Source organism: Elephas maximus, chromosome 10, assembly GCF_024166365.1.
Source record: "Elephas maximus indicus isolate mEleMax1 chromosome 10, mEleMax1 primary haplotype, whole genome shotgun sequence".
Lineage (NCBI taxonomy): Eukaryota > Metazoa > Chordata > Mammalia > Proboscidea > Elephantidae > Elephas > Elephas maximus.
In genome coordinates, this window is record NC_064828.1 from 59,404,393 (window position 1) to 59,421,225 (window position 16,833).

At 35.2% G+C, this 16,833-nt stretch overlaps 1 protein-coding gene across 1 annotated transcript in view; it reads right to left on the reverse strand.

Moving 5' to 3' along the window:
- MDGA2 (MAM domain containing glycosylphosphatidylinositol anchor 2) overlaps positions 1-16,833 on the reverse strand; it is a 943,396-nt gene that overhangs the window by 355,660 nt on the left and 570,903 nt on the right. The window contains exon 4 of the mRNA XM_049897699.1: positions 308-504. Within this exon, the coding sequence (XP_049753656.1) occupies positions 308-504 (197 nt within the window). The remainder of the gene's footprint in view (positions 1-307; positions 505-16,833) is intronic.

Consider the following 16,833-nt stretch of genomic DNA (forward strand, 5'->3'; position numbering starts at 1 on the left):
GTCAGTCAGAAAAAGTAGGTACTTTATCATGAAACCTACGTAATTACGGATAAAGAAACAAGTTACAATACATTAAATATAAGAATTTTTTCTAGAGTTAACATTTTAACTACCAACATAACTACCAAAGGACTACAAACTGTTCTTCACTATTTGAGACCTCTGATCTTTCAGTTGAGCACATATTACTTTTTAAATGTAAGACTTTAAGAAAAAATCTTTTGAACAAGCTGTAATATTGCATACTTCCTGAATTAGGAAAGTATCCTAGTAGAGTGGAGTAGAAATACTATACCTTATTTCCTACCTGTGTAAAGAAGGGTTCATAAATCTCAACTCCTTTATCAGATCCTTGTAGTAACACCTCCTGGCCTCGTCTCCAGCTGTACCGAACAGGTGGATTGGAATTGGCAACACATCGGAGGAAAACTGTTCTCTCGTAGTAAAACTGTTCTTTAGCTTCACCTATACTTTGATGAACAGTTACTACTGGATCGTCCAAATCTAGAAGAAAGAAAAACAACCAAGTAGTAATTTTATGAGTTACATAGCTTTTAATGTAGTAAAGATAAAAAAAAAAACTAATCAAAGATGCATATTCTTAATGACTTTATTACTTATCAGTAAGGTTATAATTTTTGCCATTGAGTTTATTGAACTAATTTTCTGGGAAATTTCCAATAGTAGGAGGAAAATAAAAGCAATAGTTATTTCTCAACATTTCTATGTGTTGAAACAGTACAGATGACCTTGTGTATTTGTGACAGTCACATAAAACAGAGCTCCATGAGAGTGATCAGAATGCAATCCCCTACAATTCGAGAGTTTATTGAGATGAATGAACGATAGGAACAGAGAAATTAATAATAATAATATGTAGCCCAACTGACACTTTCCCTTAAGGTTTTTCTTTTTCCAGTTATTTATAACTGATACATTAAAAATAATAATAAAAAAAAACCTATGTTCATATTATTATAATCTTTATAGTAACCAGATCTGCTCTTGCACTGGGTTAAATTGTACCTTCATCTAGATTTTATATCCTGGATTATATTTGTTAATTTGCAATATGCTAAAGAAAGGTATTAAAAGGCATTAATGTTTCTATTGCTAAATATTGAAACAATATCTTTGCTGTTTTATCTGTATCCTGAAGAATCAATTGCTACCAAAATACCGCAGGGACTGACAAATGTTTTTTGTTAAAGTCTAGATAGTGAATATTTCACACCTCGTTTGCCATACAACCTATGTCACAATTACTCAACTCTGCCATTGTAATGTGAAAGCAGCCAAAAGGAGTATGCAAACTAATGAGTATGGCTCTGTTCCAATAAAGGAGTCCTCGTGGTGCAACGTTCAAGCACTTGGCTGCTAACCAAAAAGTTAGTAGTCCAAACCCACCAATAGTTCCGGCTTCACAGGAGAAAAGACCTGGCAATCTGCTCCTGTAAAAATCACAGCCTAGGAAACTCTATGGGACAGTTTCACACTGTCTTATAAAAAAATAGGGTTGCTATAAGTCAGAATCGACTCTATGGCACCTACCAACAACAACAACAATATGTTCCAATAAAACTTTATCCACAAAAACAAGTGTCCCAGGCTGAATTTGGTCCATGGGCCATAGTTTGCTATAGTTTGTTGACTCCTCGTATACCATACCCCAGGTTCCTTTCTTAAGATAAAAAGAAATAAAAATATGTGTTTGCTTTAAAAACAAAAGGAAAGAAGGAAGAAAGCAGGGAGGAAGGCAGGAAGGAAAGCAGGGAGGGAGTGGGGGAGGGATGGAATTTGCCATCCTCACTTCCGAGGAGTACTCTGGCTGTTTTTGTTTCAAGACAGTCTTGTTCATTCTTCTGGCAGTCCATGGTATATTTAATATTCTTTGCCAACACCGTAATTCAATGGCATCAATTCTTCTACCTTCCTTATTCATCGTCCAGCTTTTGCACGCATATGCAGAGGCTGAAAATACCATGGCTTGGGTCAGGCACACCTTAGTCTTCAAAGTGGTATCTTTGCTATTTAACACTTTAAATAGGTCTTTTGTAGCAGATTTGCCCAGTGCTTCCATGTGCTAGTATATAATTATTAAATGTGATGCAAACACTGTCTGTGTTTACATACCAGCTTCACCCCTTCTAGCTTTAAGTTCATGAAACGTTAATTAATCTCTATGTTCTTTAATTTCCTTATCAGTAAAATGTAAACAATAATGGTACTGATGTCAGAGGGCTGTTAGAGAATTACATGAGATAGTCCATAAAGCCCTAGGTACATAGTAAATGCTTAATAAAATTAGCTACTATTATGATTATTTACGTTAAAGCAGAACTACTATTCAGTTATTAGTATCTCATTTACAGTCCCACTGACTGCATGTTGTTTTCTTACCTGTATCCGACCAATTCATAATATAGTTAACTTTTTCTACAAATAGGTAAAAATGTCAGTTACTCATTTGTTCTGGCTAACAAATGCTGCTGCGTGACAAAAACATTTCTGTGAAAGCCTGGAAAGAAGCTATCATGTTTATACATAATATATATAGTAATATATATAAACATGATATACAAACACAAACAGTAGAATAGTAAGATGTATATGTGTGTGTGCGTTTATTAGTTCACATATTCTTATTATTATATTATTCCTTAGAAAATATTTTTTGATATGTTAACATAAGAAAAGGTCTACAAAAGTAGTGATGCAATAGCTGCCCTAACAAGTCAAAGAATAAAATCCAAAATTTCCCAGTTTTTAAATAAAGATTTTTCTAATGTGAATTGCCGGACAGCCCTATTTAGACTTCCAGTTTCACAACATTCTGTGCTTGCCCCTCAACATGACAATCTTTTACAGCTACCTCAGAGGGCTCTAATTTTAGTAATGTAAGTTTAGGAACGACTGCTGCTTTTCTGTAAAAACCAAAACCAAACCAAACCCAGTGCCGTTGAGTCAAATCCGACTCATAGTGACCCTATGGGACAGAGTAGAACTGCCCCATAGAATTTCCAAGGAGCGTCTGGTGGATTCGAACTGCCGACCCTTTGGTTAGCAGCTGTAGCACTTAACCAGTACACCACCAGCGTTTCCACTCTTCTGTAAAGTTTGAGGAAATTTCATGTTAAAATCATGCTTTTAACTGTGTGGGGATTTATGCTCTCTGATTTTAATAAGTTGGGATATTGAGGGATAACTGCATCAGCATCATCACAAGTTAAAAGGTCCTTAGGATCTATCAAATAGTTGCTTCTTTGGTGACTAGTCTTTCATGTGTAAACCGAACCTCAAGGAGAGTGATGAGCTGACGGTAAGACTTAGTGACTTGAAAAAAGATACTGTGAATCAATCGACATTTACTTTCTTCTTGTTTGAAACACAATTTTTTAATCATAGACATATTTTTAGAAGACATGAGCTATATTATGCTGTAAAAACAAAATTCTGAAGAGAGAAACTGTAGCAACAAAACAGAATTGGATGTCAAACAGTGTAACAATTGAGACTCTCCTTGGGTACTAAACAGTTAAGAGGACTGTACTTCCCAACATCCATTTATTGATATATCTCCAGTTCTTTTCTTGTTAGATGGTGGTGTTGATAGGCTTAGTCAGGAACACACCAAACCGGAGCAATCATTTAAACATGCTCTTCTCTGATCTGGATGAGATTTGGGTCACTGGCCTTCTGAGAATCCAATCCTGTGGCGATTGCTTACTGAACATTCTATCGGCTGAATTATCTGTTGGCTTCACCCAGGTTTGGGAATTTCTACTTTATACAATTTCTAAGTTTTTTTCTTTTTTTGAGATTTAAAAACAAACAAGCCAAAAACAAAATTTAATTTAGCCAAGTCAAATAATGGCATGGTTAAAAATATATATATTTTATGCATTATATATAATCTAATATATATACATTATATATACATATATAAAAGAGTTTATATATGTATATATGTATATACATACATATATATAAACTATTTTATATAGTTTTATTTTGTTTAAAACTAGCAGTCTTAATAAGACTAAGGCATTTATAATTTAGCCATCTGTGACTAAGCATGTATATTTGTCTTAGGTCAAGTTTCTTGGAAAAGAGACAGTGCCAAAATCTTTATATCCATTATTTCTATGCATATTTTTACATATCTACAATATGCTAGGCATTATATAAAGCACTGGGTATATAAGTAGTTTACATATCATATGTTAGAAAAAGATAAGTTGAAAAACACAAAATATGGTTGGATAAATGATCCTATAGAGATGTAAACTAATGATGGGCAACTGATTCTGTCTGGAAAGAATATTAAAGATTTCCTGAAAAGATGATGCCTGAGATAAATCCTGAATTATGAAGTTAGCAAGGTAAAGAGTATGGGATGGCATGTATGCAGACCTGAGATATCATTGAAAACATATTACATCCCAGCATTGCTGGAAAAAAGGATTTGGATGTTGAAAGCATTGATATGACATGATGTTTGAGAGGCAAAAATAGGCCAAATCATTTGTAGGACCATAAATGCCATGATAAGGAATCAAGGCTTTATCATGTAAACGACGGGGAGATGTTTCAAGTAAAATACTAGAAAATCAATTTGATTATATTGTTTTTTGTCCAAGTTTTCATTCTAGAAGGATCACACTGACATCTACCTGGAGGAGAAAGAGAGAAATTAGGAAAGTGCAAAACAGTGGCGAGAAACCAGTAAGGAAGTAGCTGTAGCAATTTAGATGAACAGTAAGAAGCGCTTTGAAATAAGGTTGTGGGAGTGGGAATGGAGAAAAGACCAATTAACTGAACCAGGTGATTGATTAGACATAGGATTAAGGAAAAGGTGGGCTTTATGGAAACTATCCAAGGCTTGGGTAGTTGGCTAAATAGTGCTGCCGTTAACTAAAACATGAAAAGGAAAATGAGAACTGTACCTGGCCACAACAGGGAGAGATGGAAGCGGGATAGTTGGTCAGTTATGTGTGGATCATCATGAATGCCAGGCACCTGTAGCTCTCTAGTCACAGTGTACATGGGTTGAAGTTGGAATGAGGAGTCTGGGCTACAGATACGGATCTAGGAGTCACCAGTATGCAGTGTGAGGGACTGAGTCTAATTAAGGAAAATATGGAGCCTGAGAAGAGATGAGGTCTAAGGAGAGAGCTATGGGCCGCACCATGCACTGGAAAAAAGAAGGAAAACTACTGAAAAAGACTGAGGAATGTGTGATGGGAGAGGTAGAGAGAAAATCAATGGAAAAAAAAAACACATTTAAAATACACTTCCACAGACATGGAGGGGTTGGAAAGCAGTATAAATGGTGATCAGAGATCAGGTAAGAACAGAACTGGAAAGTGACATTTAGATTTGGCAAGAAACAGGTCACTGGTGACCTTCACCAGAGCTGTGTCAGTGGAGTGGTAAGACCAACAGCCAGTCTTCTCTGTCTTAAGGAATGAGAGACAGGCGAAAGCAAGGTGAGATTAAAGGATATAATTATCTCAAGAAACTTGGCTCTGACAAGAAGGGGGAGTAGCTAGAGGACAACATGGGAAAAAAGGAGATAAGTTCCGTTTTCCCTACCCAACTGATGTATATTTAAATCAAACTAGGTAAGAGCCAGGAGTTTATAAGGGAAATGTAAAAAGACAGGAATCTTTAGCAAAACAGTCAATGTATGAAACAGATATTTTAATAAATAATTTTTATCTTAATGATATAGATTTTTACAACATTAAAATCTGAGGTGTGTCCCTATTTTCTAGAAGGCTTTCACCCAAGCTGTCTAGGCTACAAAACACAGAATTATCTTTGATATCTTTCCATCAAGGCATAGATTATTTCCTGAAAAAAAAAATTCAAAATTAATTATTTTACTCTAGATAGTCTTGTTTGAGGTACGGTTCACTAAATCATGGCAACACTTGTTTAGTTTATTCTCCACTTCTACTGAGTTACCCTTATCACATGAAAGAGTTAACACACCTCCCAGCAGGCTCTGGCACAATTAATCTATGTGCTCATGATTAATCAGTTATTAACTACAACCGAAGTCAGGGGGCGTAGTTACAAGTGAAAGAATCCATTAATATCAAAAATAATCACTGCAGAAGCATGTTTTCCACAGAGGCTTATTCCACCAATTGGTCCAGTTTTTCTGTTTTTAATCTTTGAGTTAAAACAAGTGAATCTGAAAACCCAGATGGCCAAGACTCACTAAATATGGTATTGGATGCTACCTATACCTCTGGGAAGTTCCAGGAATCATACAAATCCTATACTAAACATATTTGAATTTGTTTTCTGAAGGGCAATAAGGATTCAATACTCTTCGGGGCACTAAAGCTTGTGGAGTATATTATTTTTCATTTTATAAACAAGAATGTATCTTATTATTATAATTATAGGATGATTACACATTACAATAGATAATGCTAACTAATAGTGTATGTGTGTGTGTGTATGTGAATTTCCACAACCAGAGTAAAATTAGGGGCCCTGGTGGCACAGTGGTTAAGAGCTCAACTGCTAACCAAAAGGTCGGCAGTTCGAATCCACAAGCCATTCCTTGGAAACACTATAGGGCAGTTTTACTCTGTCCTGTAGGGTCGTTATGAATCAGAACCAACTCAATGGCAAAAGGTTTTTTTTTTTTGGAGTAAAATTAAGTTGTCTTGAAGTTACACAAAAGAGAAACTAATTAGATCATTGTTAGACATATCAATAGTCAAGAACATAGCACTTTATTATAAATGAAACCAATATCAATGGTCTTTCTGCAAATATCAATTCAAAAGCACTGCTTTCTTAGATAAATCAACGGGAAATTGTGTGAAAGTACTGATGACAACAGATGTCTCGTAACTTTTCCTATATAGCAATTTCTGAACAATGGCTAATTTTATCCAAAAACCCATTAAAGAAAACAAACAAAATGAGTACTTCTAGCCAGATTCTCAAAATGGGACATTTTAAGTGTAAAGCTATCGATGAGATTTAGGCTCACCCTTATATGAAATTTTGTTCCTAATCATCTACTCAAAAAAAAATTATATAGGTTTAAAAAATACATATGTAGCCTGTGTTTATCATTTAGGAGAAATCATTTTTGAACATTCAGTTATCCTAGAAAAAGTATCCCAGGATTTTCTCTTTAGCATCTCCTAAACTATTTTCTATAAAAAGCTCCTGAAAAATAATGACAAATAACAAGGGACCTAAAATTTAAAGTCTTCTTTATACACACAGACATACACAACACACACACACACACAAAATTGTAATATGTATATAATTTTTCTATATGTACATATATGTATATAGATATATATTTCCATATATATCTATATACATATGTATTTAGAGATTTGCTTTAAAATTAGGAATGGCTGCAGAATTGTATTGAATGTTTTTTAAGCGTTTATTGATAGTACGTTTGTACATTTTCAGAAGGTGAGACCTTGGCATTCCTTGAATAGATCTTATTTGGTAATGGTTTCTTGTGCTTTTATTCTGTCGTGAAATTAATTTATTAACATTTTATTTAATTTTTTGCATCTGTCACCAAAAACTAATCTCTTTCTTTCCCTTTCTCCTTTTTCCCCTTCCCTCCCTTCCTAGGTTCCCTCCCCCTGCTCACCTTGTTCTTTTTTTTTAGCCTCTGGTTTCAACAATATGTTACATTCAAAAAATAATTTTAGGTAAGCAAAACTCTAAAACCAATCTGCTGGTGCCATCTTCAAAGACAGATATTTATTCAAATTTCTAATATTATATAAAGAAATATGTTTTTCACTTGGCATCCTTCCTTCAGCAATATTGGTAATTTGTTTTATTAGAAAACCTTTTATTTCCACCAGAGTTGCATGACGTATTTTCATTTTTTTTTCCCTGTATCTATGATCCTGTCTTGTCTTTCCTCAGTTTTAATTGGGAATATTTTTGCTTCCTTTTTTTCCTCTTTAATTAGAACTCCAGCAGGCTTATCATTTTATATGCTTTTTGAAATAACCAGCTTTATATATGTTTTTTACTTTTTTTTTGTTTGCTATTTATGCTATTTTCAGCTTTTACTTTACTAATTCCATCTTCCAAATTTATTTAATTCATATTATATTCTATTTTCTTAAGATGGATACTAATTTCAGTTGTTCTTTTTTAATTACAAAAGCATGTCTTTTTTTTTTTTAATCCAAGCAATGGTCTGTTTCATTGGGTGTATATTTCTGTTGGAAACCCTGGTGGTGTAGATGTTAAGAGCTACAGTTCAAACCCAAAAGGTGCTCCTTGAAAACCTTAAGGGGCAGTTCTATTCTGTCCTACAGGGAAGCTATGAGTCAGAATCGACTCAATGGCAACACATATGGGTATGTATCTGTTTGTTCTTATTGATTCTTTTTTACAACCGGGACCCACTGTTAGGTTTTTTTTTTTTTTCAGTCCCTTGAGGTATTTGGTTGTTGATGAATCCCAACTGTAGGCAATGCCAAGAGTGTAGGAAGACCAAGTATCCCTGACCGATGAGCCAGTAGTGTAGCAAGGAAGGGCTTAGTCCCCTGCAAAGGCACTGTAGGAAAGCTGTTTGAATTCTTTCCTGTTGGAGTCTTCCAGGCTCAGGAGCAAGGAGTGCTGGCCAAACTTATCCTCTACCACGTGGCTTTTTGTGGGCCAGGTAGATGAGGCAAACACGGACAATGAGCCTTACCCTCAGGCAGTCCTAATTATCTGTTGAGAAGCTTCTCTCAGTATCTGTCACTTTTTGGAAGGTCTTCAATTTAATAATTATCAGTTGTTCCTTATGTATAAGAAACTATTAAAACAAATATAACAAATAAAATCATTGGTACTTCACTATTCTCTCATTCATGGTGGGCATTGATAATACCATAGGGACTCACTGTTTGGCTATAATATAGGTATATTAGCTTGACTTTGAGTTTCAAATCTATTCTTAGGCTATCATTTTCATAAACTAGGTTTGCCACTTCAATAGCAACCTCTCTGCCATCTTTGTTGTTAACATGTCATAACTGTCTTTTAGGGTCAGAACGCTATTTGGCTGATTTTAAGTCTATCCTATCCATTTCCACATTTCTTCAAGCCCTGGATTTGATTGTTCTTAGAATCAACTCAAATACTCTGGAGTAGGAGTGGGAGAGGGAGTTTTTCTTTTTTTTTTTTTTTTCCTAATTTCAAGAGATAATTCCTCTACCTGAAATACAACTGTAAACAATATTTATTCAATTACTTAATACTATATACTATGTTTGCTTACATTCCTGAATACCTGAACAGTTAAAAATGTATTCAATCCCCAAAAGTCTTCAAAACTAATTGATTTTATGTAAAAAGCACATTGATTTGACTAAACTGTGTTTCTTTGTTTTCTTTTAATTGGTCATTGTGTCTAAGAGTGGATTTCTGGTCCTGGCTTACTTTGCTCACTCCATCATTTACATCAAAGTCTATCCATAGTAAAGGTTGCTGTAACCTTATTACACATATGAGCCAAGGAGTTACATTCAGAAACAAACTAGGCATTACTGAGTGGGGCAATTTTTTTTTTTTTCAATGGCAGGCCTTGATCCATACTTTACCAGGTCTCTTGTGATTCCAAATACTGGGCTAGGCAATGCTTTTTGACATGTTAAACTTTATGCTGAAAAACAAAAAACTCCTAACATTTGTCATTTTAGCATGTCCTAGGAGGCATGCATGTCCTTATAAATTCATGCTGCTTCTCTCTGAATCTGTCTTACTGAGTTAATGTCTTGCCTTATACCATATTCCTGTAGAGTTGATATAAGTAGTCAGTAGTTACAAACTCAATTATCTCAAAAAAAAAAAAATGGTTACACGTATTCCTGAAACTTTCAGAAAGAACAAAAGTTTTTGAAAGTGTAATGCAAACACAGTATTCAAAGATATGAGAAATAAAATTATAAAGAAAATTATTAATAAAAGAAGCATTTTAGTAATTTTTGGTCATTTTTCCTATATCTGGAGTGAACATCTAATTCAATTTCTGGAAAACAAGAAAATATCACTACCTAATAAATATGGCGTTGTGTTATAATTATGTTTTTCAATAAGTTATATTATTTATACTAACAAAATTATTATTCCTAATATAAACCTAATGTCTACTGACATTATATATAAATCAAACTAAACGAACTGCCGTTGAATCGATTCTGATTCATAGCGACCCTATAGAACAGAGTAGAACTGCCCCATAGCGTTTCCAAGGCTGTAAATCTTTACGGAAGCAGACCGCCAGATCTTTCTCCTGGGGAGCGTCTAGTGGGTTCGAAGCTCCAACATTCTGGTTAGCAGCTGAGCACTTTAACCACTGTGCCACCAGGGCTCCTTTATTATATACAGTAATATACAATTACTTTGTTTTACTCCATTATTTAATTTCTTCAAGAATTGAGTCTGAAAATAATAGTCTTTCAATAATGAATTAAATTTTTTAAATTATTATTTAGTGAATTGTGTGACAATACTTTCACAAGAACTTTCTAAATCACCTTACATATTGCATAAATTATCAACAAAATAAATATTCCAATTTTGCATATTGACCAAAAATACTGCCAAGTCTTCGTGAAAAAAAAACTGCTAGCTATCAGATAACAATTACTAGAGCAATAATCTTAGTTGTTACCAAGATATTAGCCTATGAGGTGATTTAAATAAAATTTATATTCCAGTTGATAAAAACCTGTAAAGTAGTTCTAAACTGTCTACTCAAGCTAAGGCTATAATTTAGCTAAAATAAAAAGTTCATTGAAATACAAATTTTAATTAAACTTAATTTGCAACTTAAACTTTCTTTTTAGTTAACATGGTTGTCACACACTAATAATGGGAAGAATCACAACATTTATAAATTAGCCATTTTTTTCATTATTTCATCTTTCTATATAACTTTCTAACTAATAAATTTTGATGTTTGTTTCAAAAGTAATAATTGACAAGAAATATCTCTCAATACAACTTATTACAAGTAAAAATTTGACATATTGTACCCTTCCAACACAGTATCTTAGGTATATCTCACTTAATATTATACATTATCAAAGTCAGGTGAGAAGCCCCTGGGCAGATAGCAAGCCTACTCCCAGGGTTATACATAAAAAAAACCCAGTGCCGTGGAGTCAATTCCGACTCATAGCGACCCTATAGGACAGAGTAGAACTGCTCCACAATATCTATATCTATCTATATATTGGAAACCCTGGTTGTGTAGTGGTTAAGTGCTACAACTGTTAACCAAGAAGTCAGCAGTTCAAATCCGCCAGGTGCTCCTTGGAAACTCTAAGGGGCAGTTCTGCTCTGTCCTATAGGGTCGCTATGAGTTGGAATCGACTCGACGGCACTGGGTTTTTTAACTATATATAACCAATACCTCTGAAGAAGTACCTCAACTTATCAAGCTAAGATAAAGGGGACAGGAATACTCAATTCAGAATTATGTAGCTTTTTTGGTAAAAAATATTTGTAAGTAATAATGAGCAATGCTGACATATTATGAGATATTTCCTTAAGCATATTTTGTTTGTTTTCCTTAATAGCAATCCATCCGACATCATTTAGAAAATACGGAAAACCACAAGGAATGATGTTATAAAAACCCTATAATCCAGGAAAAGCTTTAATAAACCAGGGCATATTTCTTCCCAGTCCAAAAATAAGGTTGTATATAATTCTAAAGTTTGTATTGCTTGCTTATATTGTAAGTATCTTCTCATAACATCAAATACTTTTCATAAACATTCACTTTATCACTTCTTCCCGCATTCATTCATTCAACCGAAATTTAACGAGCATGTAATATGTAATAGGTACCATTCCAGACACTGAGTTTTCAATAAGCGACAGAGAGTTTATATTTTAGTAAAATAGATAAGCATTCAATAATTAATTAATTGAATATTTTCGGACCCTGGTGGCATTGTGGTTAAGAGTTTGGCTGCTAACCAAAGGTCAGCAGTTTGAATCCACCAGGTGCTCCTTGGAAGCCCTATGGGGTGCTTCTACTCTGTCCTATAGGATTGCTATGAGTCAGAAGTGACTCAATGGCAGTGGGTTTGGTTTGATTTTTTTTAATTGAATATTTAATTAGTTAAAATATTTAAGTATAATTATGACAAGTGCTAGAAGGAAAGTAAAAATGCTATAAGAATGTATAAACGGGGAGGACATGCCAACTTGGTTTAGTAGTGATGGTCTTCCAAAGGAAGAGGGAGCAAAGAATGGGTTGATAAAGGCCTTTTGAGTAAGAATTTCAGGCAAAGGGAGAATCAGTTCATGGATTCCATAAGAGCAGAGATTTATGTGGCCCATGAACCGAAACAAAAATAACATAGCTGAAACAAAGCAAGGAAATGGAGAGGAGCCTGAGGTGAAGCCTATGAGGTAAACAAAGATCACATGGTGGACGATCTTATAGCTTATGTCAGCATTGGAAAGCCTTTGAAAGTTTTCAGCAGTGGAGTGAGAGAGCAGATTTGACTTTTATAGCAGTTGCTAGAGCTGTAGTGCTGAAAATATATTGGAAAGTGGTAACAGTAAACGTGTGGAGAGCAGTTACCTGGCTCTTACAGGTGACCACGTGGCTAGGGTGCGACTATAGAAGTGGAGACAAGTAATTTTGTTTAAATGGCGATATAATGACCCATATAATGACCAACTGCTTATATAATCTGAAGAAGGGGTGTGTCCAATGCTAGCATTTCTGGTCTAGCAATTGACTTTGGGACTAGAGGTAAATGACCACTTCTAAAGTGATCTCAACTTTTGGGTCTCTGCAAAAACTGATAGACTCTGCAAAATAACGTGCTGTTACTCTGAACAACTACGAATCCTGAAACATAGAGCTTTTTTGAGTCTTTTAATAATCGCTGGTCTTAAATCTAATTATCTTATTTATTGATAAAAAAATTTATTTATTTTTTTGATAGGCAGAATAAAAATATTTTTGTTCTAATTTGAGTACATAAGAACAGTATTGGTGGCTAAATATAGTTCCATTTTTTTCAGGTCAGTATAAATCTGCTCCAAGTTTTAATCTATTCAATTATATAAGCATTTCTGTTTATTATTTTAACCTTTAAATCACCCTTACAGACTTTCAAAAGATGCAATCACAATAATAGGTAACACACATTTGTAGTTATTTTGTTTCATCAGTCCAATGTTTTTTCTGCCTTCTTAAAGGAAAAGCAACTTGCGTTTTCCTTATTTTAACAACACTGATTATTTCATCTATAATACAGGTATCGCCATCCTCTGGTATTAGGTAAGATATCCCTTGAGTCTTTACAGGCATCTCTTATAAGAATGGGTCTTTAGATTGAAAAAAAACACATCAAAATGAGATACAACCAAGACGGACATTTATCTCCAGCTCTAGACTACCTACAAATCCTGAAGGGGCAAAACTTGAAACAAATGACCATTTAAATTAAAAATAAAAGCAGAAATAAAAAAAAAAGAGCCACCACAACAAAACCCTATTTGAGGTTTAGGGAATGGTTTATGTGTGACTCTGATGCCAGCTTCGAGGTACTAAGAAACTAACTTGCTTTGTACCTCTCACTGATTACCAAATGCTCCTCATTCTAACTATTAATTTAAAAGCTGATCAATAGCAGCTCCATACAGCAGACAAGGCTATGTGTGTTGGCTAGAACATATCAGGGAATCTAGCTAAGTACCCAGCATATAGGATTCTGCTCACAGCTGCCATGTCCTCATGGTCCAGGATGGGCTCTTGGAAAATCAGGAATACTCTCAAATGTAGATTTTGATCAGTTACCAATGGCATCCCCCACTTGTGAGAATCCATCACTATTATTTCTGAAGTTGGTATCTACTATCAAAAAAGTAACTGGAATTAACCAATTCTCATTAAAGTGGAATAAGAAATAGTTACAAGGAAAGCTGGGAAATCACCAACATTTGATTTTGAATTTCTGATCTGCTCTTTACCAATATTGCAACTTGAGACAAATTGCTTAACCTCTCTCTGCTCCAATTATCTTCTTCTTATAACGGTGATGACAGCATCTACCTCTGAGAGGTGAAAGAATCACATGTGATAAGGTAGCCGAAGTGTTTAGAACAAAGTCTGGCTCATAGAAAGCATTCAATTAATTTGAGTATTTTTCTTATTTTTAGCTTTCTAAAATTCAGTTTACTCATCTGAAAACGTCGGCATTACAATATCTACCTCCTAGGGTTGTTACAAGCATTAAACGAGATAATTCACATAAAATGTCAACACAACATCCGCCTGAGAAAGAGTTATTATCAGTACTATCTGCTAATATTTCTTCTTTATTCCTAAAAGAGGCTAATTTTTTTTTTCTAACTACATGATTCCAGGCACTCTGAGGAAAGCTTTCTAGACACCCAGTAGAGAATATTCTGAGTAAAGGGAATTATAACCATACTCTTCAAAATAATAGGGTTTAGGCATCATATTATTCAGTCTGCGTAAAAAGTCAGTGCTATGTCCTACTTAGGAAACGCTGGTGGCATAGTGGTTAAGTGCTACGGCTGCTAACCAAAGGGTCGGCCGTTCGAATCTGCCAGGCGCTCCTTGGAAACTCTATAGGGCAGTTCTACTCTGTTTTATAGGATCTCTATGAGTCGGAATCGACTCGATGGCACTGGGTTTGTTTTGGTTTTGGTTTATGTCCTACTTAAAGACAAGATTTCACCTCTCATTTTTCTGGAAAGACAGGAAACCCTGGTGGAGTAGTGGTTAAGTGCTACGGCTGCTAACCAAAAGGTTGGCAGTTCGAATCCACCAGGTGCTCCTTGGAAACTCTATGGGGCAGTTCTACTCTGTCCTATAGGGTCGCTATGAGTCAGAATCAACTCTGTGGCAGTGGGTTTGGTTTTTTTGGTCTGGAAAGACAGAGACTAGGGGCTTGAAGTATCCACTATTATAGAATATTTTGGCCTGGCCAGAACAGGAGTTGCATGGAGTTTGGACATATAGAGCTGGCGTACAGATCAACCCCCTGTTTGATGTAGGCAAAGAATACATAGGGAATGTCTTCATAGTTAAACAAGTGAGACATAATAACCTCAATCAGAATAATAGAAATTTCTGCAAGAGTACCATGCATGTCACTGAGATGTGACCAGTGTGGCATGTTGATCTCAAGGTCCTGCCTCATGTCATTCTCTTTTTGTTATTTGCCATGTAGTTGTCTATGAATCCAGCATGCAAACTGCACAAACAATAAATAAAAAGAGGTCAGGGACTGGTGCTCTGTTGTTGAGAATTACTAAAGAACCTAAGGTTTGCAACCATGAGTGCTTAAATAATTGATTTTGGTGAGACTTATTGTTTCTGCAGAACTGTTGCTGTTAGCTGTGGTTGAGTTGACTATGACTCATGGCAACTCCTTATGAGCAGAACAGAACTTCTCCGTAGAGCTTTCAAGGCTGTAACCCCTCAGAAGCAGATCGACAGGCTTTTCTTCCAACGTGTCTCTGCATGCGTTCAAACTGACAACCTTTTGGCTTAAAGTTGTGTGGTTAACCACTTATACAACCGAGGGACTCCATTCTGCAGAAGAAGTGGCTGTTAATCAAAATAATTTATGGCCACTTACTCGTGAGTTGGTCAAAATATGCTAGGGTTGCTCCATACTAGTTTATACATAAAGTCTTCGCAAGGAGGCAATAATGAGTTTAGCTATTGGCAGGACTTTGGGTAACAGTAAAACGTCTGAAATTTAATACTTCCATTTTCTACAATGAATGACATCATAAGCAGACATAGGAGGGAAGCTGTTATGTTACCAAAAAAGAGAGGCTTTTTGTTTTATTTAAGAAAAAAAAAAAAAACTCTGTTTTATGTTTGTTTTCTTTTTTAAGAGATATTCCCCAATGTCACTTTTGACTAGAAACCAGGACCATGTTTCTCTCACACAGGTAAGGAGGATATGCCACTTTTGGTCTGAGAATACCAAGCTGTGTGGGTGTTTCAGGTATTTGAAAAGGTTGTGTAATCAATTAACTACATTATGTCAGGGAGAAGTCCCATTATAAACACTTAACATCTTGGCCATACTTACATTTGCATTTAATTTTCAATAATACCTCTATGTTGTATAATCATCCATTCCTTCCTTACCATAACTTGAGTAAAATGCTGCCAAATTAATACACAACTCTTGATACTCTTTTCAATTGAATATTCTATTCCACTAGGAGCTCCTGGGTGGCACAAACAGTTAAACTCTTTATTAGTTGAAAGGATGGTAGTTCGAACTCATCCAGAAGAGTCCCAAAAGATAGGCCTGGTGACCTTCTACTGAAAGGTCACAGTCTTAAAAAACCCTATGAAGCAGTTCTACTGTGACAAAGATGAGATCACCATGGGTCAGGGTCACTTAATGACAGCTAACAACAAGTTCTACTGCACTGGTATAAGCTATTATTTTTCTTTTGCTTGAGTTGCTTTCCCCAATCTATCAGTTTTCTCATTAATGAATGAAAAAGTATTACTTAAAATTATTACTAAAATTTATAAATATTATATTAGGTAGTTCAGAATATAATGCAAATAAATATCATGTACTGAACTCTAGAAAAGGAGATCCAAACCAAAACTCCCTGTCATCAAGTCAATTCCAACTCATTGCAACCCCATAGGACCGAGCAGAACTACCACACGGGGTTTCCAAGGCTGTATATCTTTATGGAAGCAGACTGCCACATCTTTGTCCTGTGGAGCAATTGGTGGCTTTGAAATGCTGACGTTTTGGTTAGCAACTGAGTGTTTAACCAGTG